At 48.0% G+C, this 23304-nt stretch overlaps 1 protein-coding gene across 3 annotated transcripts in view; it reads right to left on the reverse strand.

Annotated features, from left to right (window-relative positions):
- Positions 1-664: 664 nt before the first annotated feature.
- Positions 665-23304, reverse strand: part of LOC128910923 (collagen alpha-1(XIII) chain-like) — a 28773-nt gene continuing 6133 nt past the window's right edge. For 2 of the 3 annotated variants that reach the window (XM_054204951.1, XM_054204952.1), the window contains exons 2-3: positions 20689-20758; positions 665-906 (exon numbers count right to left, since the gene is read on the reverse strand). In XM_054204951.1, the coding sequence (XP_054060926.1) occupies positions 872-906; positions 20689-20758 (105 nt within the window). In that variant the 3' untranslated portion in view covers positions 665-871. Of the gene's footprint in view, positions 907-20686; positions 20759-23304 lie in introns of those variants that run through there. The other variant, XR_008466925.1, reaches the window with a different exon arrangement.

The raw sequence follows: 23304 nt of genomic DNA on the forward strand, positions 1-23304 counted from the left end.
ATTTGACGAAAGGGGCAAATAGGTTGTGCAGCAACCACTCCTCAGAACTGCGAACTCAGTCATCTGCAAACTGTTTAAGACATTTTTGCATGAGCAGACAAAAGATGACTACCGTATATTTAGCTTCTCATGTTCCTTCACAGAAACTCAGTATAGTTACTCTATTGTACATGAATATAAACCATTTCCTCTGTAAGGACTGTGCTAGAGACAATATAGTGTTTCTTTATAATCCTGAGAGATGTCGATACATGGCCTCATTCCTTGCATTGCTGCTTCTGGTTCACTGTGGGTCTCTTAATAGCTGTAAGAAAACTTCTGCAATAACCTAGCTATTTTCCTGAAGCCTAAATGGTCTGCTCTGAGGTTTTGCATTAGCTAACATTTGAAAAGGAAGCTGTCAACACAATTTTTTCTCTGAAATTGATAGTCGTGCAGCTATACTTGAAGGCCCAACAGTTCAGCAAGCCCGAGTGAGTAGCAGGGAGCAAGTCTCTGCAGCTCAGCTCCTGCCATGTGTTTGCGATCGATCTTTCCTTTTTTCGCAAACACGTCTTGTTCAGCGTGTGGCATCCAGTGCATGTGAAGCGCATACAGCCAATTCCGCTGGGGTATTTGGGGCTAACTGGTAACACACAGATATGTGTCCCTTGCGTTTGCCGTGTCCTAATCCCTGCGCTCCCTCAATTTCACCCTCAGAAGCTGCAATGCAGCTGAGAGCAATCCCACCCAACAGGGGTCCACAGCACCCGCAGTACTTGCTGTTTTGGAGATCCTAGGGTGCCACGACTGCAAAGGTGGCTACCGCACCAGACACCACAGACAGGAGACTTTGCTAGTTCATGCCCCGCAAACTCTGTGTCAACAGCTTCTAAAACCATAGAGGTTTGGTACTTACAGGTGGACCTGAAAGAGAGAAGACAAACAAACAATAACTAATTTTTTTAATGCAATAAATCTCAACAAGGACTAGATAAACACATTGTACCATCTTGTGGGGTTGATCCTGATGCTGCTCCCATTTGCTGATGCGCTTTCACCAACTCTCTGCTCATTAATTAAGATATGCCCCCAATTAGCAGCACTGCATACAGTCACCATGAGCGTAGGGCAGCCTCTGAAAGCCCTGTGTTGGGAAAGCCATGCAAGTCAGGCTCTCAACACTGTTACACTCATTTTTGGCACACAGGAGTCCCCTCCCTGAGTGTGACACCTCTGAGCATGGGGGACTCGGTACTTGTGTGACTCCCCCTTGCATCCTGCCCACCCCTTGGGGTTGAGAAAGTTGAACCTGGGGAGGTGAGAGCCCCTTTGCTGCTAAAATGCCTATGCATTTTCCACCAGCATCAGTGATCTCACAAAGGTGTGAAAAGATTAATGGGGAAATTGCAGCTATTAAACACATTAGGTAACTTTTCTCTTTAGTACAAGCTAATTTTCCCCTTTGTTTCTGCCTCTGATCCCATAGGAGCCAGTCCCCCCTCCTGGAAGGAATTCCCTGAAATCCTTTACATTTCTTTTATTTTGGAAAGACTTTTGGAAGCTGACAGCGTGCAGCACAGCATCTTCCTTGTACAGAAGCATTGCACAGTAAATATCAGAGCTTAAACAGCACATTTCTTTCATCAGTTCCCAGAAAATTCCTCAAAATCCTGATAGATATTGTGTGTGTGGAAAGTAACCCCTGGACTCACTATTTTGTGGTTTCCTCTCTGTGGGAGAAGCAAGACACACCATACAACTGTCAGGGGTTTCTACATTTTCCATAATTCATAGATGCTCTGTTTTCATTTTTTTTTTTCTTTATGTAAAGTGCCAAGAAGTAAGACTAAGCAGTATAACAGGCGAGCTGACAGATAACAGGTAGCAACCTCTTCTTTGCAGGGGAGGCAGATACCACGATGAGCACCTGCAGAATACGTCGTCATCCTGAAAATGCCCCTGGCTGAAAGTCCCTAAACGGAACTGGAGACTTTGGATGAACAAACATTTTCTGCATTGGAAATCTCTCACTTAGCGTGACTCCTTCGTACCGTGGACTATGGTAAATGGTTTGGCTATCGGGCTTTGGTGACTTAAAATTGCACTGTCAAATGCCACTCAGACTTTTGCTCGGCTTCCATTGTAGTTGATCAAAAAGGGTTGCCTCTAGAGGGTACCTTTTGGTTAAAATAAAAAAAATAATAAAGTTTAGCACCTTCACAGTGACCAACAGACAGAGCTAAGATCAACACTCACAGCCAGAAGGCTCAACGACTCCAAACAACTCCACTCAAACTTAGGACAGATGCTCAGCAGGGACTCAGATTTGGTTGTTCCTAATCGCCCATCAGAGGTGTTGGTGCTGAGGTCACTATCCTACTTGGTATGCCAGGTCTAAACAACAAAAGGGTTTCTGATCAGAGAGTTCATTTTGGAGGGCAAGGTCAGACTCAGATCCAGGAATCCTAATTTATGCCAGACTGGAAGAAGAAAAAAAAAAAAAAAGAGTTTTCCAAGTCTGGCTTGGATGACAATAAAGTTCTGTGAGAGAACTGTTTTGGAGAGATTTTGTTTCAGAGTGAGCTGTCACAAGGTCAATGCTTATAGCTTGCCAAGACACAGACTTTATTTCCATTAGCAACGCTATAGACCCTTAATAACCCACCTACCCGTCTGTGTGGGTTTGGGGCACTTGTTGATTGCATGAACCAAATTCTTTAGCTAACATTGAAAGAAAAATTTAAAGGCAAGCAAACCCTGAGCCATCCCTGCCCTTCCAGACCAAACACAACCAGACAGCAGTACAGCCTGTAATGGTATTGCAATACCACTGAGACAAAACATAAGCTTTTGTTTGCTCCAGAAGCTATGTCCACAGAGCAGAGTAAATCAGCGTCGCCGGCGGCGCTGGACCCATCAGGCCAGTCACCCCACACAGATCAAAGGCAGGAGGCATATTGGAGGCCCATCTTTGTTATATGCCCTCTATAAAATTAATGGTTATGTGAAGGGTGGGCTGCACAGTCTTGTGTAAACACACATCAGTGAGCTGTAGGGACATGGTCTCGGCTGCAATAAGTCAATCGGTAGAAGCCATCAAGGAACTGAGCTTCAAATGCCAGGACTGTCCGGGTGACCCAGGAGAAAGCAAGGCCCTTGGATATAGCCAATTCTAATAGCAACATCATCTTACATGGGCTGGAGGAGGAGGAGGGAAGGTGTCCCGAGGACAGTGAGGAGGGAGGAGGTGCTGCTGGATAAGCTGTTGCAAAGCACTGGGGATTTTACAAAGTGCTTCAGCAAAGTGGATTTGTCATGTTCTGTCACGGTGATTAACGAGAAGGCCGAGCAGAGCTTCTAAAGAGGCTCAGTCTTTAATAAAATAAGAAGCAATTTAACACACACTGGAGGAAAGAGCAGGCAAAGGAGGGAAGGGATCCTCACGCCTCCGCTCTCAACCGCTCTAACCACCAGTGGCTGGGCTGAGCCAGCCTCTGCCAGGCAGTACTGGCCGTGCTACAGGCAGTGCACCCGGCTTGCCCCTGGCCAGGGGTCTGGCAGAGCTGCCCTGCCCTGGTCAGGGATGATGGCAACCCTGTAAGCCAAGGGAGTAAACCTACAAGTTGACCGGGCTGCACAGGACCCTTTATGAAAGCAATGTGAACTGCAACGGAGTCACCACAACATCACTGCGTGTTGTCCCCCATGCTCCCTGGCTCCTGAAGTCCCAGCCAGATTGGGGCAGCTGTGTAGAAAGAGGCCTGATTGCTACCAGGTGAGCCAGGTCTCCATGGTGGTGAACTCCAAAGAGCTCCACAAACAAGTAAGAACTAACAATCTCGACAGCCACAAGTGCAAATTACACTTATGGGGGTCCCTCCTCTCCCACATTTACAGCAGGCTCTTTTGGGGTGAGACAGAGGCAGTGCCACTTAGGAGATGTGCTAGATGCCCTTTCCATAAACAGCCAGCAGAGAAGGGACAATGAATCAACAAAGCAGGGATCAAAGCTCCAGTGAACATTTCTAAGACCATTCCATCTAAGTCCAGCTGTCCATCAGACAGACCCAGAGCTCCCAGATCCCCGAATTCGTTATCCTTGTGCAGAACAGAGAGCCCACATTTGTAATTAGCACCTCCAGGTCCTGTGTGTTTTGAACCTGATCTTGCTGGGACCAAAGCGATGCTCATGCTGCTGTGCAGGCTACAGCACAAGCATCTGCCCACAGCGGGCAGCTCAGGAAGCATCTCTCTGTGCCAGCGTCACGCTGAAAGGCACTGGAGGGCTGCAAGCGACTGCGATCACTGTTTATCCAGCTGCGGCACTTGTTGAGCAGCGGGGGAGGGAGCAAACATGTCGGGAGTGGACGAGTGGGAGGAAGCAGCGGCCTCCTGCAAAGAGAAGACCTCCAGAGCACCTTTGAAAATGAACATTAAGAAAACAAAGAATTCTTGTGGGGGTACCTGGGGTCCCTCCAAACGTAGGACCTCTGGAAATTAGCACCATCTGCACTGTCCCTTCTCAGTACCTGAGAAGGCTCTGGCTTTTATGCAGATAGAAACTTTCCTTAAAGCAGCTCTGCCCTTCCTGTAGCCCAAGCGAGCAAATGAGCAGCCATGGTCTGCAGACAGGAGGAGTCCACCTTATTGCACATGTAGAGGGGGGCACACCCTGTGATGAACAGCAGGGCTGTGCCACAGAGCCCTCTGCTCACTTGTCCTTCCCCATGGCCCGTTAAACCTTTAACGAGACAAAACAGAACCGCAATGACCCTTTTTCCCTTACTCACATAAAAGAGATAAAAAGCCACCCGTCCACACTGTAGCCTCTTTGGGCTCAGAAGAGGGGATGCTTAGTTTTGTAAGTGGGTCATATTTATCCTAATCTGGAAAGTCCCACATCCCAGAATATCAGACCTTAAAAGCTGGACAGTATTATAGTGGGTCAGCATAGTGTGAGACCTGCTGATGGCAGAGATATCCTCCAGCTTCAGAGACAGCAATGCTCTCTGGACTGATAGGATCATTGAAATGATCCCATCCATTTAAGGGCATTTCCTGACGCCCGGGAAAGTGTCCATTCTTAAAAGGCTCTCAAATGCTGTTGCTTTTTTTTCTCTAATTTCTTGGCTTCAGGCCATCTAGTGTCTGCAGCGTGGGTGTCTTCCACCCTGCTCCAAACACTCACATACGAGGGAATTTTTTTTGCTCTATAGCATATACAGTAGATGAGGAGGACAGAGAGGGAACATAAAGACATTATTGTTACTTCCTTGGGTCATCCTCACTATGCACTCCAGCAGAAGGGGAGATGTAAACATGTAATCCATCCCTGTGAGGAAATCCAGCCATTTCACAGACCCAGAAGGCAGCCTTAGCAAGTTAGAGAGATACAGTTACTTCCTGACATTCAGGACTATGTTAATTAATAACAAGATAGCTGGGGCCAGGCAATTAGTTATGAAATGTTGATGAAATGTCATCGGCCCAAGCATGACCTTATCCGGGGTGTCAGGAAGCCCCTCATTCACAGCCCCGTTTCAGAGCAGGCAGACCCCAGTTGGGTCCATGGAGCCCAGGTGGTGGGTTTGGCCTTTTTTAAAGACTGGCCGTGCTGCAGTTTTCACACAACAGATCCAGGGTACTCATAGTCTTTTAGAGACACCTTCTCTACCTCTCTCAGGGGACAAATGACACAAGAGGACGTGGAAGGAGCATTAACTCAAAGAGCTGCGAACGCAACGGCAAAAATGCCACAGGCATGCCATAATTCAATGTTATTAGTTGCAGTGGAAATGAAAGACAACAGAAATCTTCAAAACAATATGAAAAATTTCAAACAACGGTGATTACCCAAAGCACACCCTCCAGAAATTTTGCTTCAAGTGTTGTCAGCAATAGCAGACAATCTGGGTGTAGAACTGCCTCCAGAGAGCACAAGTCCCTTGCAAAGGCCAGGCCCTTCTGTCCCCAAAACATCCCCCCTCTTGCCTACGCCCCTGCAGAGCCAGCAAGAGGTTCTTCAAAGGATCACAGAAATGTTGGACAGCAAAGAGGCTATCAGGATTTCACTGCCAAAAAATGTGACCAATGCTAAGCTGAGGCACCAGGTTATGCCAGTCACTCAAGCCCGCCTCTGAAATCAAACGCATGACATCACCGAGACTCGGCAGTTAATATCAGCAGCTGTTGAGTATAAAAGTCACTGCTCAGGCACTCTGAGCATCCCGGCACACCACCTCCACCACCACCAGCCCCTGCCAAGGAGAAGGCCTCAAGCACAGCACCGAGAGAAGTCCAGAGGAAGCCATGCCCAAAGCGAACAACGAGGTGGAGCCTCACAAAAAAATTAATATGATTAAGCAGCATGCTCAAAAATAAAAGAGAGGGCCTGATATCAGGGTTAAGCCACAGACTCTAACTGCATCTCTGAGCATCTGCTTGTTTCAAGAAACGTCTATAAGGATGACAGGAGTCACTCAGCCTCCAAAGCCAGAAGAATCTGATGAGAGAAATCTGGGCCATGGGCATAACTGCAGTGAGCCTGTTAGGCAGATTAAAGTGCTCAAAGATGAGGGTTCAACAATAGACAAACAGAAATATTCTGACAAACATTTGGGAGAGCCCCTTGTGAAAAAAAAGGGTGGGGGAAAGTGCCGAGAGCAGATGGCCCACACGGTGCTGGCTGCACCCAGGATGAACACAGCACCTCTGGCACTGCTGGGGAAAGACAGTGGGATGGCCGACACAGGGCAGAACAATGCTCGTTTCAGGCGGGCATCCATGGGTCAGCAAGCTCTTTCCAAAAAGCAAACAATCACATTTGTCCCTGCCACACTGCAGCACTTAGCACCACAGAAAGCAGAGAAAACAGGGCTGGGAAGGGCACCTGGGGTCAGCTCGCCCGGTGGGTTTTCACGCTTCGGATCTGGAGGCCCCCTCAGGGTTTTCCAGTAGCAGTGTGGGCCCCTGGATGGTAAATTGAAACCGGCTGGTGGCAGGCTCACTCTGGTCCGCCACCTTCTGCCAAAGAACCAGCATGCCCCCAGGCTCATGCAAACCGCCAGCCAAAAACCACTGCTCTTGACTATCCCCTTTCTCTTCCCCTTCTGCCTCCCCTGAGCAAACCAAACAGAGATTAAAGGATTCCTGGAGAATGAGAAGGACACGAAATTGAGAAGGAAACATCTTCAAAGCAAACAAAGGAGAAACGTCTCTACCTAGCCCATTTGGGCAAATATTTCTTTAACCTGTTGCTATCCTCTGGGGATGGAGAGACCACACTCTTTCCTAGTGATCCAGTCCAGGCGATACCCATGCCCTGACTCATGAGGCCAAATTTATTATCTTTCTTAGAGACTACCCAAAATTTCCAGTGTTGCTGCTTAAGTCAGTCAATGACCTCTCTGATGCACAGTGAACTCAAAGAGAAGCTTTTTTCCTCTCCTTTTTGCGGTTACCTTTCATGTGTTTGAAGTCTGCTGTCCTGCTCCCCGCAGTCTTCTCTTGTCTTTAGACTAAACAAAACCTAATTCTTCCAGTCACTCCTCAGAGGCCATGTTTTCTGGACCTCTGGTCATTCTTGTTGCTCCCCCTCAGCAGCCCATTTACCCCTTGAAGTGTGGTTCTCAAATAGCAACCTGCTCTCTGGCTCACTGCGTGAGTCAACAGCAGACGACTTGGTGAAGGCAGAAGACATGGTGTCTATTCACCTTATCCACAGGGTCTTACTGAGTTCCCCCCGTCACCACCTCTGCCTTGCCCTTGTCTTCCAAAATATCACTTGTCCTCCATGAGCCCTCAAAGGCTCAGAGATTTCTTGCAGCATTTCTCTAAGAAGCTGGTGTCCCTGCTGTCTAGTGTGACCTGCTGTCATCCTCCACTGAGGAGGAAGGTTTCCTTCTCACTCATAATGAAATTCTTCAGCATTTTCTAGGTGCTATCAAGCCCCACCTCAGCCTAGGCTTTCAAATTTTCATCTTCAATACCCATTAATTTTAAATCCTTCCAGCTTTACTTTTCTTCTGTCTTGAATTTCACCTTGCTGAGGAGTTTATGATTTTCTTTAGTTGACCCCTTCCTATAACTTCTTTGCACTGGGACAGTTTTAACTCCTGCCTTTAACATATTTTCCCTACCAGACTGCTGCGTCTCCTCAACTTCTTACCTAGCTCTTGCTCTCCAGGGGCACTACCCCACGAATTCTGCAGCTACTTCTGTATTTTTGAAGTCCACCTCACACACTTGGACATTTCCACAAACACCTTGCAACTCTTAGTCTGAACATGCCAATGCAACAAGCTACGACTCCAATAAAACTCTTGGCAGAGTAGGTAGTCTCCCTGCAGCTCCCACCCCACATCCTCTAACACATCCTATTCCATGCCAGGGATATGGAAGGTGGTGTCCGAAAAGTTTGAAAACTGCAGCTTTTGAAAACTCAGGAGAAGTCTGATATTCCTCCTCCGAGGAGCTGATTGCTTCTTCAGCACTCGGTCAGACCCTGCACAAGTCCTTGTTCCTCAGAGAGCTGCAGAATTAGAAAAGAATCAGAGGGAAAAACTGGCCAAAGTAAATCATGGCTGGGTAAAGCAAAAAAACAAAATCCACAATGTTTTTACTTCCCGCTGAAAATGACAAACTCTCTCATAATGTGGTTGTCTGGGAAAAGTAGAAAGTTGGAACTTACTATAGCTAATAATTATTAAAATAAATTCTCTGATCATGAACTTAAAATGCAAATAATACATTTTACTCACTTGTCAACTTGCATAGATTCATTTTCTTCCTATGTAGTTTTTGCAATTAGCAGCTGATTTTAATATCTAGTGCACTGTTACTTTTCTTTTTTTTTCCCCCCTAATTCTTGTTATTCTTCCCTCTTTTCCATCTGCTAACTCTTTTCTTCTTCCTTCCTCCTTCCAAAATACTTTGCAACTTTTATAACAGCAAATTCTGTCACCTACCCGGGGAGGAACAAAAAACCATTGTCTTCAATTTTATCTTTTAATAGACTCCTTCCTCAAATACCTCACGGACTGCCAATACTGTCTTCCAGACCCTGTCTCACACCCTTTTGAGTTATAAAAATGTTTGGGAGGGTCTTTCCTTTAACCGAGACATTTTTCCACCCAAGATGATTGATAGCTCGCAGTTACCACTAATTACCCTATCAGCAGTTGGACATAAGCCTAGCCACAGCACTCTTCCTCCAGAGGCCAGCAATGCATCCCTGTCACTCGTTATCCTCTTCAAGGATGGAACACACTGACTAATTAGAGACACCATAAATTCTTCCTTCAGGCGCTTTCCTGATGCGCCGCCTTGTTTCCAAACAGGGCATGTGGAGGAGAGTAGGGCTGGTGCTAGTCCTTTCAAAAGGAAAAACGCGATGGGGTTTCTGAGCCCAAGCGGGTTTGCTCAGCATGTTTTATTGCACAGGAAGAGGAGAGCATTCATTCATTCATCCAAATCTAGCTGATGCTCTCTTAGCACGTCTCAAACTATGAGAGGTTTGCTTAGCTTGGCTACCCTCGTGCAGGGCTCTGCCTGGTGGGAGCCAGGCTGGGGCAGCAAGCACATATGGAGACAACTCACTTTGGCTAACAGGGATAAAAGGATTCATGGCTTTCCTTACCTAGAACATACTGAGTGTGCAGATCCCTTCCCCGTCGCCGCCGGTGCCCAAACCAGATGCTTTGCACAGCACATGCGGTAGAGAGAGCCACTGAACTGGAAAGGCAAAAAATAACCCCAACGAACTGCCACCTGCCTTTTGAGCATAGTCTGGAAAGCACCTGTATTCTCTCATCTTCTCACTGTGGCAAATTTGACTCAATGAATGAGTTTGCTAAACTCTGTCGGGACCCCTGTCTTGTTTGAGACTGAAATATTTTTCTTATTTAGGCACACAGGTAACCACTTTTTAAGGTAGTGAGAGATCTCACAGTAATTTCAAGAAGAAAAGAGAGCACAACGAAGATGGAAAAGAGATATTTTTCCCTGACACTGGAGCAGAGAAAAAATAACTTGCAGGAAAAAATAACTTGCAGGAAAATCAACCAGGTTTAGAAACTAGTTGCTCTGAAGCTCTTCCTCCAGCCAAAAGGAAAGGTCCTGAGGGCACAAGGGGAAAAGGGCATTATATTTAGAGAGAAGCTTCTCCAAAGTACATGGGGTGGGTGGTGAACATGCGCTGCAGACACGCACGTCTGGCAAAAATTTGTTGGGGCCGCTCAAGAGCCCCAAGTCCAACCAAAACAGCAAGACCTCACTGTTCTAGGAAAAAAAGAGTAAAGAGGAGGAATGAGGGCCGAGGTCTGCAGCAGTTTGCTGCATGGGAAAGGCACATGGAAAAACCCATGTGGAGGAGGAGGCAATGGCTGAATGCATGCCAAACCACACGGGGCCAGGGACAGTGCATGTCCCGCACCAGCCCTTGATCCAAGAGTTGCATGTTTGTAGCTTCCCTTCCTAAAGGACCTGAGAACCACTTCCTATCACTGTTCCAAGAAATTTCAGGACCCCTGCCCATTAAGAATCAAGGTAATACAGTAGCAGAGCATAGGGATCTACCCAGGATGGCTTTGAAATTCAGGGAGAGAAATATTCACACCACATCTGATAACCCCCATCTCTCACTGTTTCCCCAGAAGAAAAAAAAAAGAACAAACCACATTTACTATTAGTACACAGGTCATCCATAAGCAAGAGATCACCACACACATGAATTGGGGGTAAACTAAGAAACACGAGGCTACATCTTTCAAAGAAGCCACACTTCTTTCCCCCTCTCCTCTCCTGCTGTTTTTAAGCCCACATTAAATCACATTGCACAGGGGATACCAAACAGCCTTGGAATACCATGGCTTCCCCTTGGGTTTCAGACAGGTCAGGGCCAGGTACATTGCTTCCCAGTGAGCAGAGGGCTGAGATGTGGCTCCCTCGCTGGGGCTGTGCCACAAACCCACAAGCTCTGTGGGGTGCTTTTGGTGTTTCAACCCCTCTTTCATCTGTGTTGTATATAGTAACGTTTAAGGGGAAGTTAATCTGTAGGCAACGGCTGCCGTTTTGGGAGACATAACTACTCCCTCTTTGCTGCCAAAATCCCTCTAATAAGGAGCTAATATTTAAAAACTAAATAAAAAAGGGAAAAAAATAAATAATCCCAGCCCATTGTGTGCTTCAGCTCCTTTAGGGACAAGGCCAACACAAAACTCCCAGCAGCTGCCGTCGCCTCCAGCAACATCTCCTCCCTTGGATGGCAGCAGCTGACGGTGGAGGAGAAGGACAAGCAAAGAGCAGCCACTGTGATCTGGCTGGGTCCACCCAGCGCCACATCCCGGTACCGAGTTCAGCCTCGGTTCCCAAAGGCAAAGGACGGCCTGCAGCCCCGCAGTCCTCTACCTGCTGCTGGTTGAGCCGCGCAGCAAAGGGAGCCTGGTGTGGAGGGGATCACTGGGTGGTCCCCGGCATAGCACACACGCTGCCCAGAGCAATACCAAATCATAATAAACATGTCCCTCGCACAAAGCTCTGTCAGTTCAGATTCCAGTTCGGCTGATATAATCTTCATGTTCTCTTTGAAAGAAAGGGAAAAAAAAAAAAAGAAAAGAAAAAAAGAAAAAAGACATCCTAAGGGAGAGGAGGGAGGCAAGCAATGGATTGATATTGCCCGTGTGTGCCTCAGCCCCCCGGCGTGGGGAAAATGTGCTGTTAATCAGCCGCCCCCCCTGGGGAATACACTGATTTAATTACCTCCTGCTTGCACAGTCCGGCTGCGATGCTGCTCGCCCAAGACATCGCATTAGGAAGAAACAGACACTGAGCCTCGGCAGCCAGGTTGGAACGGGATGGGCAGGCAGAGCCGGAATCACCCTGGCCACGGTTTGGGGGTGAGGGGGTGAATTGGTCTAGGGAGGCTGTGCGAGCAGCCTGCTTTCCAAACCCATATGTGCAAGAGGGAGATAGCATCAAAGGGCACCAGAGCCACGGGCACTGCAGAGGGGCTGGATGCATCAATGAGTCGCCTTTTCTCTATCTGAAGCACAACCTTGTTTTGGGGGAAATACAGCAAAGACACGCAATGGGCAACAAGGGGGTTTCCAGATTGGAAAGAGGAGAAATAGCCAGCTGAAATGAAGGGCAGATGCCCAGCTAGTAGGTGTCATGCCACAGCCACCTCCCCTCGCCAGCTGTGCAGCACAGACCCCGCACATGAGCACCCTCCAATTGTCATGCCACTGGCATTTTGCAACATTAATCTGGGATGCGTTGGAGCATTGCTCCAATGCAGGCAAATATTTTCCAGGGCTTATGTTTCCCAATGCTTGTGAATGTCAGAGGCAGTGCACAGAGGGGCAGAGACCTGCTCCAACTCCTGGAATGGGAGTGCTGTGTCAAACGCGTTCACCCTCAAAGCAACTCACTGCACAGTCACTTTGAAAAGCTTCAGCATGAGACGTGGGTTTCTGCTTTCCCACCTAGGAGACAGCCGGGATGTTTAATAATTAATGGCTGTATGTTTGCCTGCGAAGGCCGGCGTGAAAAGTGTCGCTGCGTCTTTAACGGCTGCCAGCGATGGGAAACTCATTGGAGTGTATGTTTGGAGGGGAAGAAGGTTAAGATGATTAACTGGTGCTAACAAGTTTAGGATGTGGAAGAAGTATTTTCTTGGACATCCATCAAAGAGAGGATTGAATGTTCCCTAGCAAGGGAGGGGAGGCGGGGCGGGCCGTATGTGTTTAACAGATGAGGTTTCTGCCTCCCGAAGCCACCCAGCCCCGCATGATGCAACCTGTCCTTTTTAAACCGCTGCCTTTCCCCCTGTCCCATCAGCCGTACCTGTGGCCCCAGCCTGGCATGGGGGCTGAAAGGTGATCCAGGGGGAGGAAAGCCACCCCTCCGCTCTTCCTGTTGATCTTCACCCTGGGATACCCTTTGGGCACCGGCAGATCAGCCTGGCCCTTGGTCCCCATCTGCCGGGCGAAGGCGGATGCCCGGAAGAGCCAAGAGGGAATCAGGTATCACCACACTGAAACCCAATGCCCCAGAGAGGAGGGATCCTCCTGGGCCTCTGCATCCCTGCTGCAAAACCCTGCTCTCTGCCCTATTGCAGGGACACCATGCAGAGCCATCCCTGACACTGGCTGGCCTAGCAGCCTGCTTTTTACCTCCACCATTGCCCTTGAGCACACAGCGTCAGCTAACATTGGCGCCGACGCAAAGTTCCCTTTGCAAACAGCTTTGGAGCGAGCCACTTGGCACCTGCAACATCTCCCTTGGCCTGTCCCGGGTATTTTCGGTGCTCTTTGCCGGCTGGCAGGCGCCCACGCTTTGCGCAAGGGACTTGGATGCCGCTGGGCGCCATGCCCCACTGTCAAGCCTGGTGGCCGGTGCGACTCGCCTTCATTCCTCCGGCCGCCGCAAAGCTGCCAGGATGGGCAGCACACGCGAGACCCACGTCGCGGGGCCCGGACATGCGTCAGCGGCTGACGCAAACCAGCTCCGCCATGTGCACACAGCCCGGGCCTGGGAAAATCCTCCGCCCTGGTAGCGCGTTCGCACTGAATCAAAGCCGTCGCCGTACAGTAGCAGCGCAATGTGCCTTTGGTTTCCCCAGCCAGCTGGGATGTTTTTGCCTTGCTTTGTCAAGGCGCTGATTTATGCCCATATGTACCATATATATTGTAAGCATAGGCACGCAATGGTGTAAACACTTCTACCAAACATCTGTACACAAACCCGTGAAATATGCAGAAGCTCCCTGCTGCAGCCCTCAACATGCGTCCCGGGTGCCCCACAGGCAACCTGTTGAGCCCCAGTCTGCGTGTGGGGTGCCATTTGCTGCTGGACACGTTATTTGGATGTGGTCTGGCAGGGACGGTAAAGGTCACGGTGGGACCCATTACCTGATATAAATCGGCACAGCCACGGTGCTTTTCTGCTGTGTCAATCTGTGCTTTGGGCTGCAGCCCGCCTGGTTATCCGCTCCTGTGCGGTGCTGTGCATCCGTTCCTCCCTCCCAAATCTCTGTCTTTCCTGCGCATTTAATCCTCAGCGTCTTCCTCTGCGCCATACCCTTGTCTGGGGAAGAGGTTAGTTTATCCCTGTTTTTGGATGGAAGATGGCTATACCGAACAGGCAAGGCTTACCTGAGGCCGCAATGTAACATTTGAGATAAAATATACAAGCACCATTCAAGTTAATGTTTGGGCCACCAGGACTCATGCACACCTGGACACAAATGTTCACCTCTTTGCACCTTTGGGAAGAGCTCAGCTTCCAGAGGAAAAGACCTGCAGCAATTCTGTGTGTTTTGGGGGGATTTCCTTCCACCTTCCAGACAGTTTAAAATAATAAAAAAAAAAAAAGCTTAAAATAAAAACTTTAAAATAAGAAAGTACATAAAAGGACAAAGAGAGGAGCCCTGGAGCGTCCAGGAGACAGGCCTGAACACGGCAAGAGGGAATTATACAAGCAAGCAGGTGGGCGTAAATAAACAGGCCACCCTCTTCCAGAGCACTTGTGCCCGTCACTGTGCCTCAGTGCCTTCCCTTTCTAATGCGTTGACTGTTTCTAACCATATTTTGGATAAAGAGGGAAGGGCAGAGGTTTTCGCCTTCCTAACTATGGTGCATGACAGCACCACAAGGATGTGCTAGCCCTCCAGCTATTTCACAGCCTGGGCAGTGCTCACAGCTGTATTAATGGCTTACACGAGCCCTCCTACTCTGCGCTGTGGCAACAACAGCAGGTTCATTAAAATCAATTAAATAATCCTTAATAAAATCAGTTTAAATCCCAAACTCAGACTAAACTGGATGAGTTGATGCTTAGAGGTGTAAGGAGCATCCTTGCTCCCTCTTACTATCCTTCAGCCACGGATGTGGCAACCTCCAGGTGACAAAAGCCGAGGCAGGAGTGACTCCTTGAGCTGCTCCAGGGAGTTGCGTAAGAGCACAGCTGCCTACGTGTTCAGAGAAAGAGAGTTAAGTGACCAAATAAACTGTTTGGTTTTTTCCTGAATTGTTCAGGCACATCTATTCATAACTGCTCACAGAATCCATGGAATTCATTGTGTGGTTTGCATCTTCAAAACAAATGAAACAACAGTATGTCTAAACCAAACAAACCCCAACCCAAAATACAGCCAGCAGGCCAGGGCGCATGAGCAACCTTCAAGGCTGAAGTGTGTGTATACTCTGGAGGGCCCAAAAAATGTGGATAGGGGGAACATATTTAAATTTCAAGGAATAATAGTATTCCCAGGGAGATTTTTTACAAAGGGGGGAAAAAGGGAGGTGAAGTATTGAAGCAATGATTATGCTGCAATTTTTCTTCCAGATGTGCCGTGCCATGGGGATGCTGTGCCAGCAAATTGCATTTCCTGACACGGCAACATGCTGCTGTGGCTGCGGTGGTGCCAGATGCCCGGCTCCAGTATCCCAGGCCATGCTTCCTCCAGAGCTCGGTTCTTTAGCCGGCCCAGCCACGAGGGCTGTGACAGCGCATTCACGGGAAAAAGGCGATCTGGAAAGCTCAAAGCTTTTGGCAAGGAGTGCCTGCTTGAGACAAACATTCTTTTTTTCCGATTTTTTGGTTAAAGGTTGTCAAAAAGTTGCGTTTAGACACTTCTAAAGCAGAAAACACCTTTTGCTCAGTCAGCATAGAAAATCATGCTGCCTTATTGTCTTGAAAACGTATCATAGAATGGTTTGGGTTGGAAGGGACCTTAAAGATCATCTAGTTCCAACCCCCCTGCCATGGGCAGGGACAATGTCAAGCTATCTAAACTCCAGGGTGAAATATCACTCCTAACAGCAAGCATTATTTGAGTTTCTTTTCTTCTGATTAGACATTACAGAACCACAGAATCACAGAATGATAGGGGTTGGAATGGACCTCTGGGAGATCATCCCTGCCGAAGCAGGGTCACCTAGAGCAAGTTGCACAGGAACGCGTCCAGGCGGGTTTGGAATGTCTCCAGAAACGGAGACTCCACCACCTCTCTGGGCAGCCTGTGCCAGGGCTCTGCCACCTCAAAGTAAGAAGTTCCTCCTCATGTTTATATGGAACTTCCTATGTTCGAGTTTGTGCCCGTTATCTCTTGTTCTGTCACTGGGCACCACTGAAAAGAGCCTGGATATTAAACAGAAAATGGTATCAAAGAGAAAACGGTAGCATTTCAACTAGTTCGACGCACCTCCTGACAGGAGGGCCACAGGGATGGGTGTTTCATTGCACACTCCCACCTCATGTTCCTTGTGGCTCTGAGCTAGGGCCACCCAACACAGCTCATGGGTGCCAGCATTTAAATAGCTGGCATGACCTTTCCACACCCTCACCCCACCCCAGGGATCCCATACACCACCTCCAATTTTCAGGGCTGACCGGTGTTGTTCAGGCGTTTAATCTCACAGGAGCCCTCAGATCTGTCCAAGCAGCCCTAGCAAGCTGAAAAGGGATCGTGTTAAAAATGACAGCAAGAAACCATAAAAAGCCATGAAAACAACATGGCAAGAGATGGAGCATCCCAGCCAGGGTCTGGGGCAGGGCTGGGGGAGCAGGCAAGACTTGGGCACTGACCCCCTTTTTGTCTCACCTTCCCAGAATCATTTGGGGAGGAGATAAGAATCCCAAGGGAGAAACGGATGCATCCACTTGGATGCAATATCCTGCTCGGGTGCTGTGGGGCCAGGGCTCAGCCTGCGCTGCCCAGGGGTCTGCCCCTTCTGCTGCCATCCCTGCCACCCCATTGTCTGCCAGCCCGGGTCCTGCCCTTCCCGACATTTCCTTTCCTGTGGGGCCAGGCAGGGGTCAGGATATGGGAAATCCTGCCACCTCCTGCCAGCTGGCCCTGTCGGCTCAGGGCGATACATCCTGGGTGGGAGCCAAAACCCCACTGCAGCCTCGTGCCATTTCTTGCTAGCCTCCTCCAGCAGCTGATGCTGTGCCGAGGGGTCCAAGCCGGCACAGGAGGGGCGTACCCAAGGGGGCGAGCAGAGGGTGAGCAGGATGCCTGGAAAAAGTGTGCACATCATGTGGCCCACAGCCCCGGAGTGCAACTGGGGCCACCACTGCACCTTTGCTCTCACAGGCCACCATGCAAGACGGGAAACAGCAGCAACAATTTTGAGTTGCGGCAGCTCCTGCTGCTATTTCTGTAAGGTCAGCCGGAGGTGAAGAGAGTGGCCAAGTGGGCACCCATTTCTGACAGGAAGGCTGCAGGAAGGGGTTTTGGTGGTAATCCCTGGCTGTTTGAGACTGTCCAGGCAGACCTAGCCTGGATCTGCAACCGGGTCTGGATTAGACCAGGAAAGCTTAGGTTCTCACCCTGTCAGCCTGGAAAACAATGCTTTTCCCTCGCAGCATTTTGTTGTGGTGTGGCAGAAATCAGCTAGCCAAAGAGGATCCTCCAGCCCCAGCCTCAGCCTCCTGAGCTCTCAGCCACATCCAGATCCCATATGGAAAACAAACATTTCCCTCATCTGAGCAGAAGTCATGAGGGGAGGCTCATTCCTAGATAGCAGACCCACGGTCCCAGCAGCACCTGCTGAGCCCCAGATAAACTCCCCAGGTACCATCCTGGCATGCAACAAGCTCAGATCAAAACCTGTGCAGAGCTCCCTGTCCACATTTGGCCCTGGCATGGCACAGGGTCTGAGGGTGGTGAATAGCTGGATACAGCCATTGCTGCTGTTGAGGCTTCAGGACACTTTCCCAACCTGTACGAAGCTTTCCCAGGTCAGTCTGGCAGACAGTGGGGACAGAAGGAATCACCCAGGTTATCTGTCAGATTATGGGAGCTGAGTCATAAATTTTTCAGGAAGGTTGTGCTAACCTTGGGGTCTTCCCCACTGAGACACTGCTGGAAAAGTCCGTTGTGACCTCTGAGCTCAAAAAACACAATGCCAAGGAGCGACATCTCGCTCACAGGTAGTCACACCCAGCCCTAGCAATCTGAAGTAGCAGCTTCCCAGCCGAAGGAAACTTATATTTCCTTATCGTTTGCTATAAATACATCTGCGATGTTTTCCTGGCTGTGTTATTCTGACAGTCCTCATCACACACGCTCAGATAGCCGCAGTACAGTCACACATTTCACAGTCATCTTGCTTCCCATATTCCCAGCTTTCCCAAACCTTTTACCTTCACAACGCCCCGTGTCCTGAAGCTCTTCTATGGCAATGGGTGACCCTGCCTGGGACCTCCACATCCGTACTGAACAAATCAGCAAATGAACTTGCCTTCCTTTTCCCCTTCTTTCCCATGCAGGGACCTGGCTCACAGTTAGGGATGAACTCAAACGTCACTTCTGATAAACACTTCTTTTTGGTGAGGAACATGATGTGTTTATAGGCAGTGGAGCGGCCCAGTGAGAAGCAACGGGCATGTGCCAAATCTTGCAACATCTTGATGCTTCTCAGTGCTTCTGAATACCTTGGTCTCCCGCAAGGGTCATGTTGTCTGGTCCTTAGGGCATTTTAAACACATGGGAAAAAATGCACTGGGGAAGAGGATTCCCAAGGTCTCATGCTGGAAGAGAAACCATGTTGAAACAGCACAGCAGTGCTTTCAGGTGGCCTGCATTGCATCAGCTTGAAGACCAAAGGGAAACACCCCAGAGCAAAGGGTCTGAGATGAGACAACAGCTGGCTGAAGGTGCCTTCATTTCTGCACTGCCCAAAGTCAATCAAGACACATCAGCTTAGGACCATAACTTCATTTCTCTCGATGCATTAGCGGGCAGGGGGGGGGAAATTTTTACAAATAGTTTCTGTGTACATAGGGTATTTGATGAAGACAAGCAAGTTTGACAGATAAAAAGGAAGCCTTTATGAGCCATTTATTATTCTTGTTCTCCTGAATCAAAGCTGTCCTTCAGAAATACCATGAGCTTAATGGAATCAGCAGGCACCTAAGCATTATGAAAAATCCAGCACCAACTGCTGCTGTGGCTTCAAATGGGATGTGAATCTGTAACCAAGTATTACAGTCTTGATGCTGAAGCATTTGGGCTATCACACACATGGTGCAGGGGCTCACCTTCAGGTGGCCTCAAAAATCAGTGAATCTCTTTTTTTTCTCTGCTCTGCATTCAAGTTCTAAGTTTCCTTCTCCAAGCTGGCTCAGAAACACCAGGAGGATATTCATTCCTGTGGTTTTATGGCATTTATACGTCAAGTCTAGGCAGGAACTTGAAAATGGAGTAGTGCTACGATTTGTGTTCCCATTGAAGGGAAAAGATTGAAATTTAAAAACAGTTGAACTCAGTTTTGATCTGATCATTGGAGAAGAAATACTTAGAAGACATTTTATTTGTACTGCCTGTTAAATTTAAACCAAAATAGTTCTTGTTGTTTCTTTTTAGGACTAAAAAGAAAGTCCAACAGTCCTGATCTGGACTAGTCAAATCAGATATTTTCCAGTGGTCTACAAGTCTGGATACTGGATTTTAGTACTTTTCCATCACAAACTGTATAGCTTTACCTCTTGCTTTTACAAGCTGCTACTTTACAAATCCATCTTAGTCTGACAAGAGACTGTACCTCCTATGTCTGTACACAGGCCTAAACACACTGATTACGAGACAACGTCACCTACAGCAAAGACAGACCCCTTCATCATTTCATCCACCATTATCCCACTGTTGACCATACTTCAACACACTTTGATACGCGTACCACCAGACGCTGTGAAGGACCTCCCATTAGGCACCAAAGAGAACCAAGGGAGAAACCATAGAAAATGGAACCACCACTTTCAGGTGTTTATCCAGACACAACTTTCCCTGCCTTTTTCTTTTCAAGGTGAGCTTCAGCTACTCAGTTTGGATACACACATTCAAATTCTCCCAAAACTTCATCAACTTTGGATGTGAGTGGTAGCTGGCACTTCTTTATTTTTTTTCTATACAGTCAAATGCATCAAAAGACAATGAGGAAGGCTGTGTGATTCATGGCAATGGAATGAAATGCCATTCACAAATGTTTTTTCCATAGCAATTTGTCACTTATTATATTGAAACCACTTCAGAAGATGTGCCTCAAAGTGCCTTTTTATATTAGCATGATTAAAAACATAATGCAATTAAGCAATCCTGTAATATTTCTGTATGTTATATGAGCAGGACCTTGAGTGACCACTTCATTCAACCCCCTGATAAATGGCTGCTTCTAACAGAAGGCTGTTATTCTGCAAGATGCCTCAGATAGCTGTATAACACCAAGAGTTTCAAATCTTCTCACCCCAGAGGCATTTTGGCTCACCACAATTTAGCCGTCCAGCTTTGGTGTTGGGTCTAGCCCTCTGTGTCTGAAACTTTCTCACATCAGCCAAGAAAGATGCACTTCCCAGGAGCCATTCTGCCCGCTTCAAAACTGATCTCTGAAATTAATGGGAACGTTTACCCTCTAGATGTATCTTTCTCTCTTTATTGACTGCTTTGTTGACTGGTAGATGCCTACCTGGATGTCTATCACTTTTCCTGCTGTTTCTGTCATATGCAGAGTTAGCATTTACATTTGTACCCGACTTGTTGCAGGCATCTCCATATTGATTTCCTATACCTCAAGCACACTGTTACACAAGTATACATAACTTTGCATTCATGTATTTTAACACATACATTGCATTAAAAAAATATTTCAACAAGATGTCAATGAAAAAGGCCCTTCCAAAGTGCTAGCTGTCGCAGATCCCTACCTGCTGGGCAGTTGCAACGCTGGTGTGTCTCTCGAACTTCTCGATGTCTCGGCAAATGAAACTTTAATTTCTGTCAAGGGAGAAAAAAGAGCAAAAGGATTCATTAGTACCATCAAAACCAAAGTCTCAAATTCTTGGAAAAGCAGGACTGGGGGATGCTGCCCAAGTAGAGATGGAAGAGACAGAGCAGAACAGTTTGGGAACGAAGACAGACATTAAAGTTCATAGTCTTTAACTAGAAATGCGGGGTTTGATTGGAAGCAGGCTGAGGGAGTTTCATAATGGCCTCCAAATGTGGTCCTCCTGACAGGCATTACAAAATCAAGAGCCAGCAGTGGCGAATAGAGGTGACTGTGTCCTCATGAGAAAGCCACATTTCTCAGAAGACCCACTCAGCAGATGAAAAATAGAGATCTGACGCAGGTACTCCTTCCCCCCTGCAGCAGACTCCTTATGCTCACCGAGACACTTGGATGGACAGAAGGGTTCCACTGAAAAACTGAAGGTGAAGGTGGACTGGAAAGAGCAATGGCGTTTTTTGAAACCTTCAGAGGCTGTGAATCTCCAAACGCAGAACAAGACAAAACCTATCAAGAGCTTCCACAAGCTAAAATCATGTCAAGGTGTTCATTTGCAATGATTTTGGATTTCTAATGGTGCCAGTGTGTCGGTTTCCTGTTCTTTGGCCCCATCTGCATATCTCTTAAAGGGGCGATAGAGTCCACCTAAAGCCACTGCATCTTCCCTCACTGTCATTAAAATTGACCCATGTCCTGAGCAAAATGCACTTTAGGGACAGCATCCACACCATCCCTCATAGACTTCATTAAAAGAACTGTGATTTAGTGCAGCAAATGCAAATCAATGCAAAAAAGTTATTCATTAATGCCTGTGAACTGCACTTAGTTAATGATTTGAGAAGACTGAGCTGGCTGGGTGCTAAGGAATCACTTCCCTTCCACCCCTCAGACCCAACTGTTCATCCTGGTTGCATCTTCTTATTGTCCAACCTAGCTCATAATCGAGGCCAACATTTCGAAAGAAATAGCCTTATATTGGGCTCAACAGAAGCCCATGCCCAGGATCGTAGAGACATGACTTGATTTTCACAAGCAAGAGAGCACCTTCCTGCAAGAAGGCATCAGTTTGGGGAAAATTCCTCTTAGAGAAAAAAAAAATAAAGCAACGTATTTCTGCCTGGGATGAGGGAAGGCAGAACTGGCTGGAACACTTCTATTTTTCATTTTGAAAGGACTGGCTTCCTTACTGGAAGTCAAAACCAGTAAGATTTGTTGTGACTGACTAGAAATTGAATATTTTCAGAGCTTTTTTTTTGCATGGCAGACTGAAATGTTTTGATAACAAGTTGATTTGCTATCAGGGTGAGGAGAGGCTTTCACGCGAGAGTTGCCAGTTCCCATACAACATTTTATCTGTGTTTATCTTCCCAGTTTAAAAGCACAGATATGTGAATCTCTGCATTTGGGCACATTCCCATCTAGCTGCCACCCCCAGATGGCATGGCTCTGCACCACAGCACTTCCTGGCTTCGAACACTTTGTACTAATGGTCAAACATGGGCACAAATCGGACAGTGAAGCCTTTATTTGGATACTCGCACTGGTATGTAGACACACGCGTTCCTGTTTCCATCTACACATGTGCCAACCAAAATGTCTAAACAGGAGATCGACACATTTGGGTGGGGTTCCCATGTTTGGGAATTGGGCTTAGCACACGGGAGGGGTGATGGTTCACACAGGCAGGAGCAGAAAGTCATTTCCTTATCAGTGAGGGTCCAACACACTGCAGCAGGACCCTTTCTAGAACAGAAATCTGCAAGGAAACATAGAATCATAGGATGTGTTGGGTTGGAAGAGAATTTTAAAGGCCATCTAGTCCAACCCCCCTGCAGTAAGTAGGGGCATCTTCAACTAGATCACATTGCTCAGAGTCCCATTAAGCCTGGCCTTGAATGTCTCCAGGGATGGGGCCTCCACCACCTCTCTGGGCAACCTGTTCCAGTGTCTCACAACCCTCATTGCAAAGAACTTCATCCTAATGTCTAATCTAAACCTGCCCTGCTCTAGTTTAAACCATTGCCCCCTGTCCTATCGCTACATGCCCTTGCAAACAGCCCCTCCCCAGCTTTCCTGTAGGCCCCCTTCAGGGACTGGAAGGCTGTTATAAGGTCTCCATGAAACAGACCCCTGCCCCACCAAGTGCAGAGGCACCCCGTGGGCTAACTGGGAGCGGCCGGGGGGAAAGCAGAGTTCAGGTTTGCTGCAAGAAGCTTTGGCTGGGTTGCTCTGCTGGCGCACAAGTTCGGAAGCAGCGTAACGACATTGATCAGGGGAAGTGATGACCCAGCAGGACTTGAGCACGACCCGGAGAGGAATAGGAGAGATAGCATTTCCCCACGACTTTATCTGCGGGGTCAGGGTAGTGGAAACATCTTGGAAAACTGAAATAGCCTTCTCAAGAACGGGGACCCTTGGGAGGGAGGTGTGGGTGCTGCTAGGCAGGGCTGGCAGCACAACCCCCAGCACCGGTACCCTGCAGCCATCGGGCACTCACTGGCACTGGGGATTTTCCCCTTCCCTGGCCATCACGGTG

Source organism: Rissa tridactyla, chromosome 6 (assembly GCF_028500815.1).
Source record: "Rissa tridactyla isolate bRisTri1 chromosome 6, bRisTri1.patW.cur.20221130, whole genome shotgun sequence".
Taxonomy (NCBI): domain Eukaryota; kingdom Metazoa; phylum Chordata; class Aves; order Charadriiformes; family Laridae; genus Rissa; species Rissa tridactyla.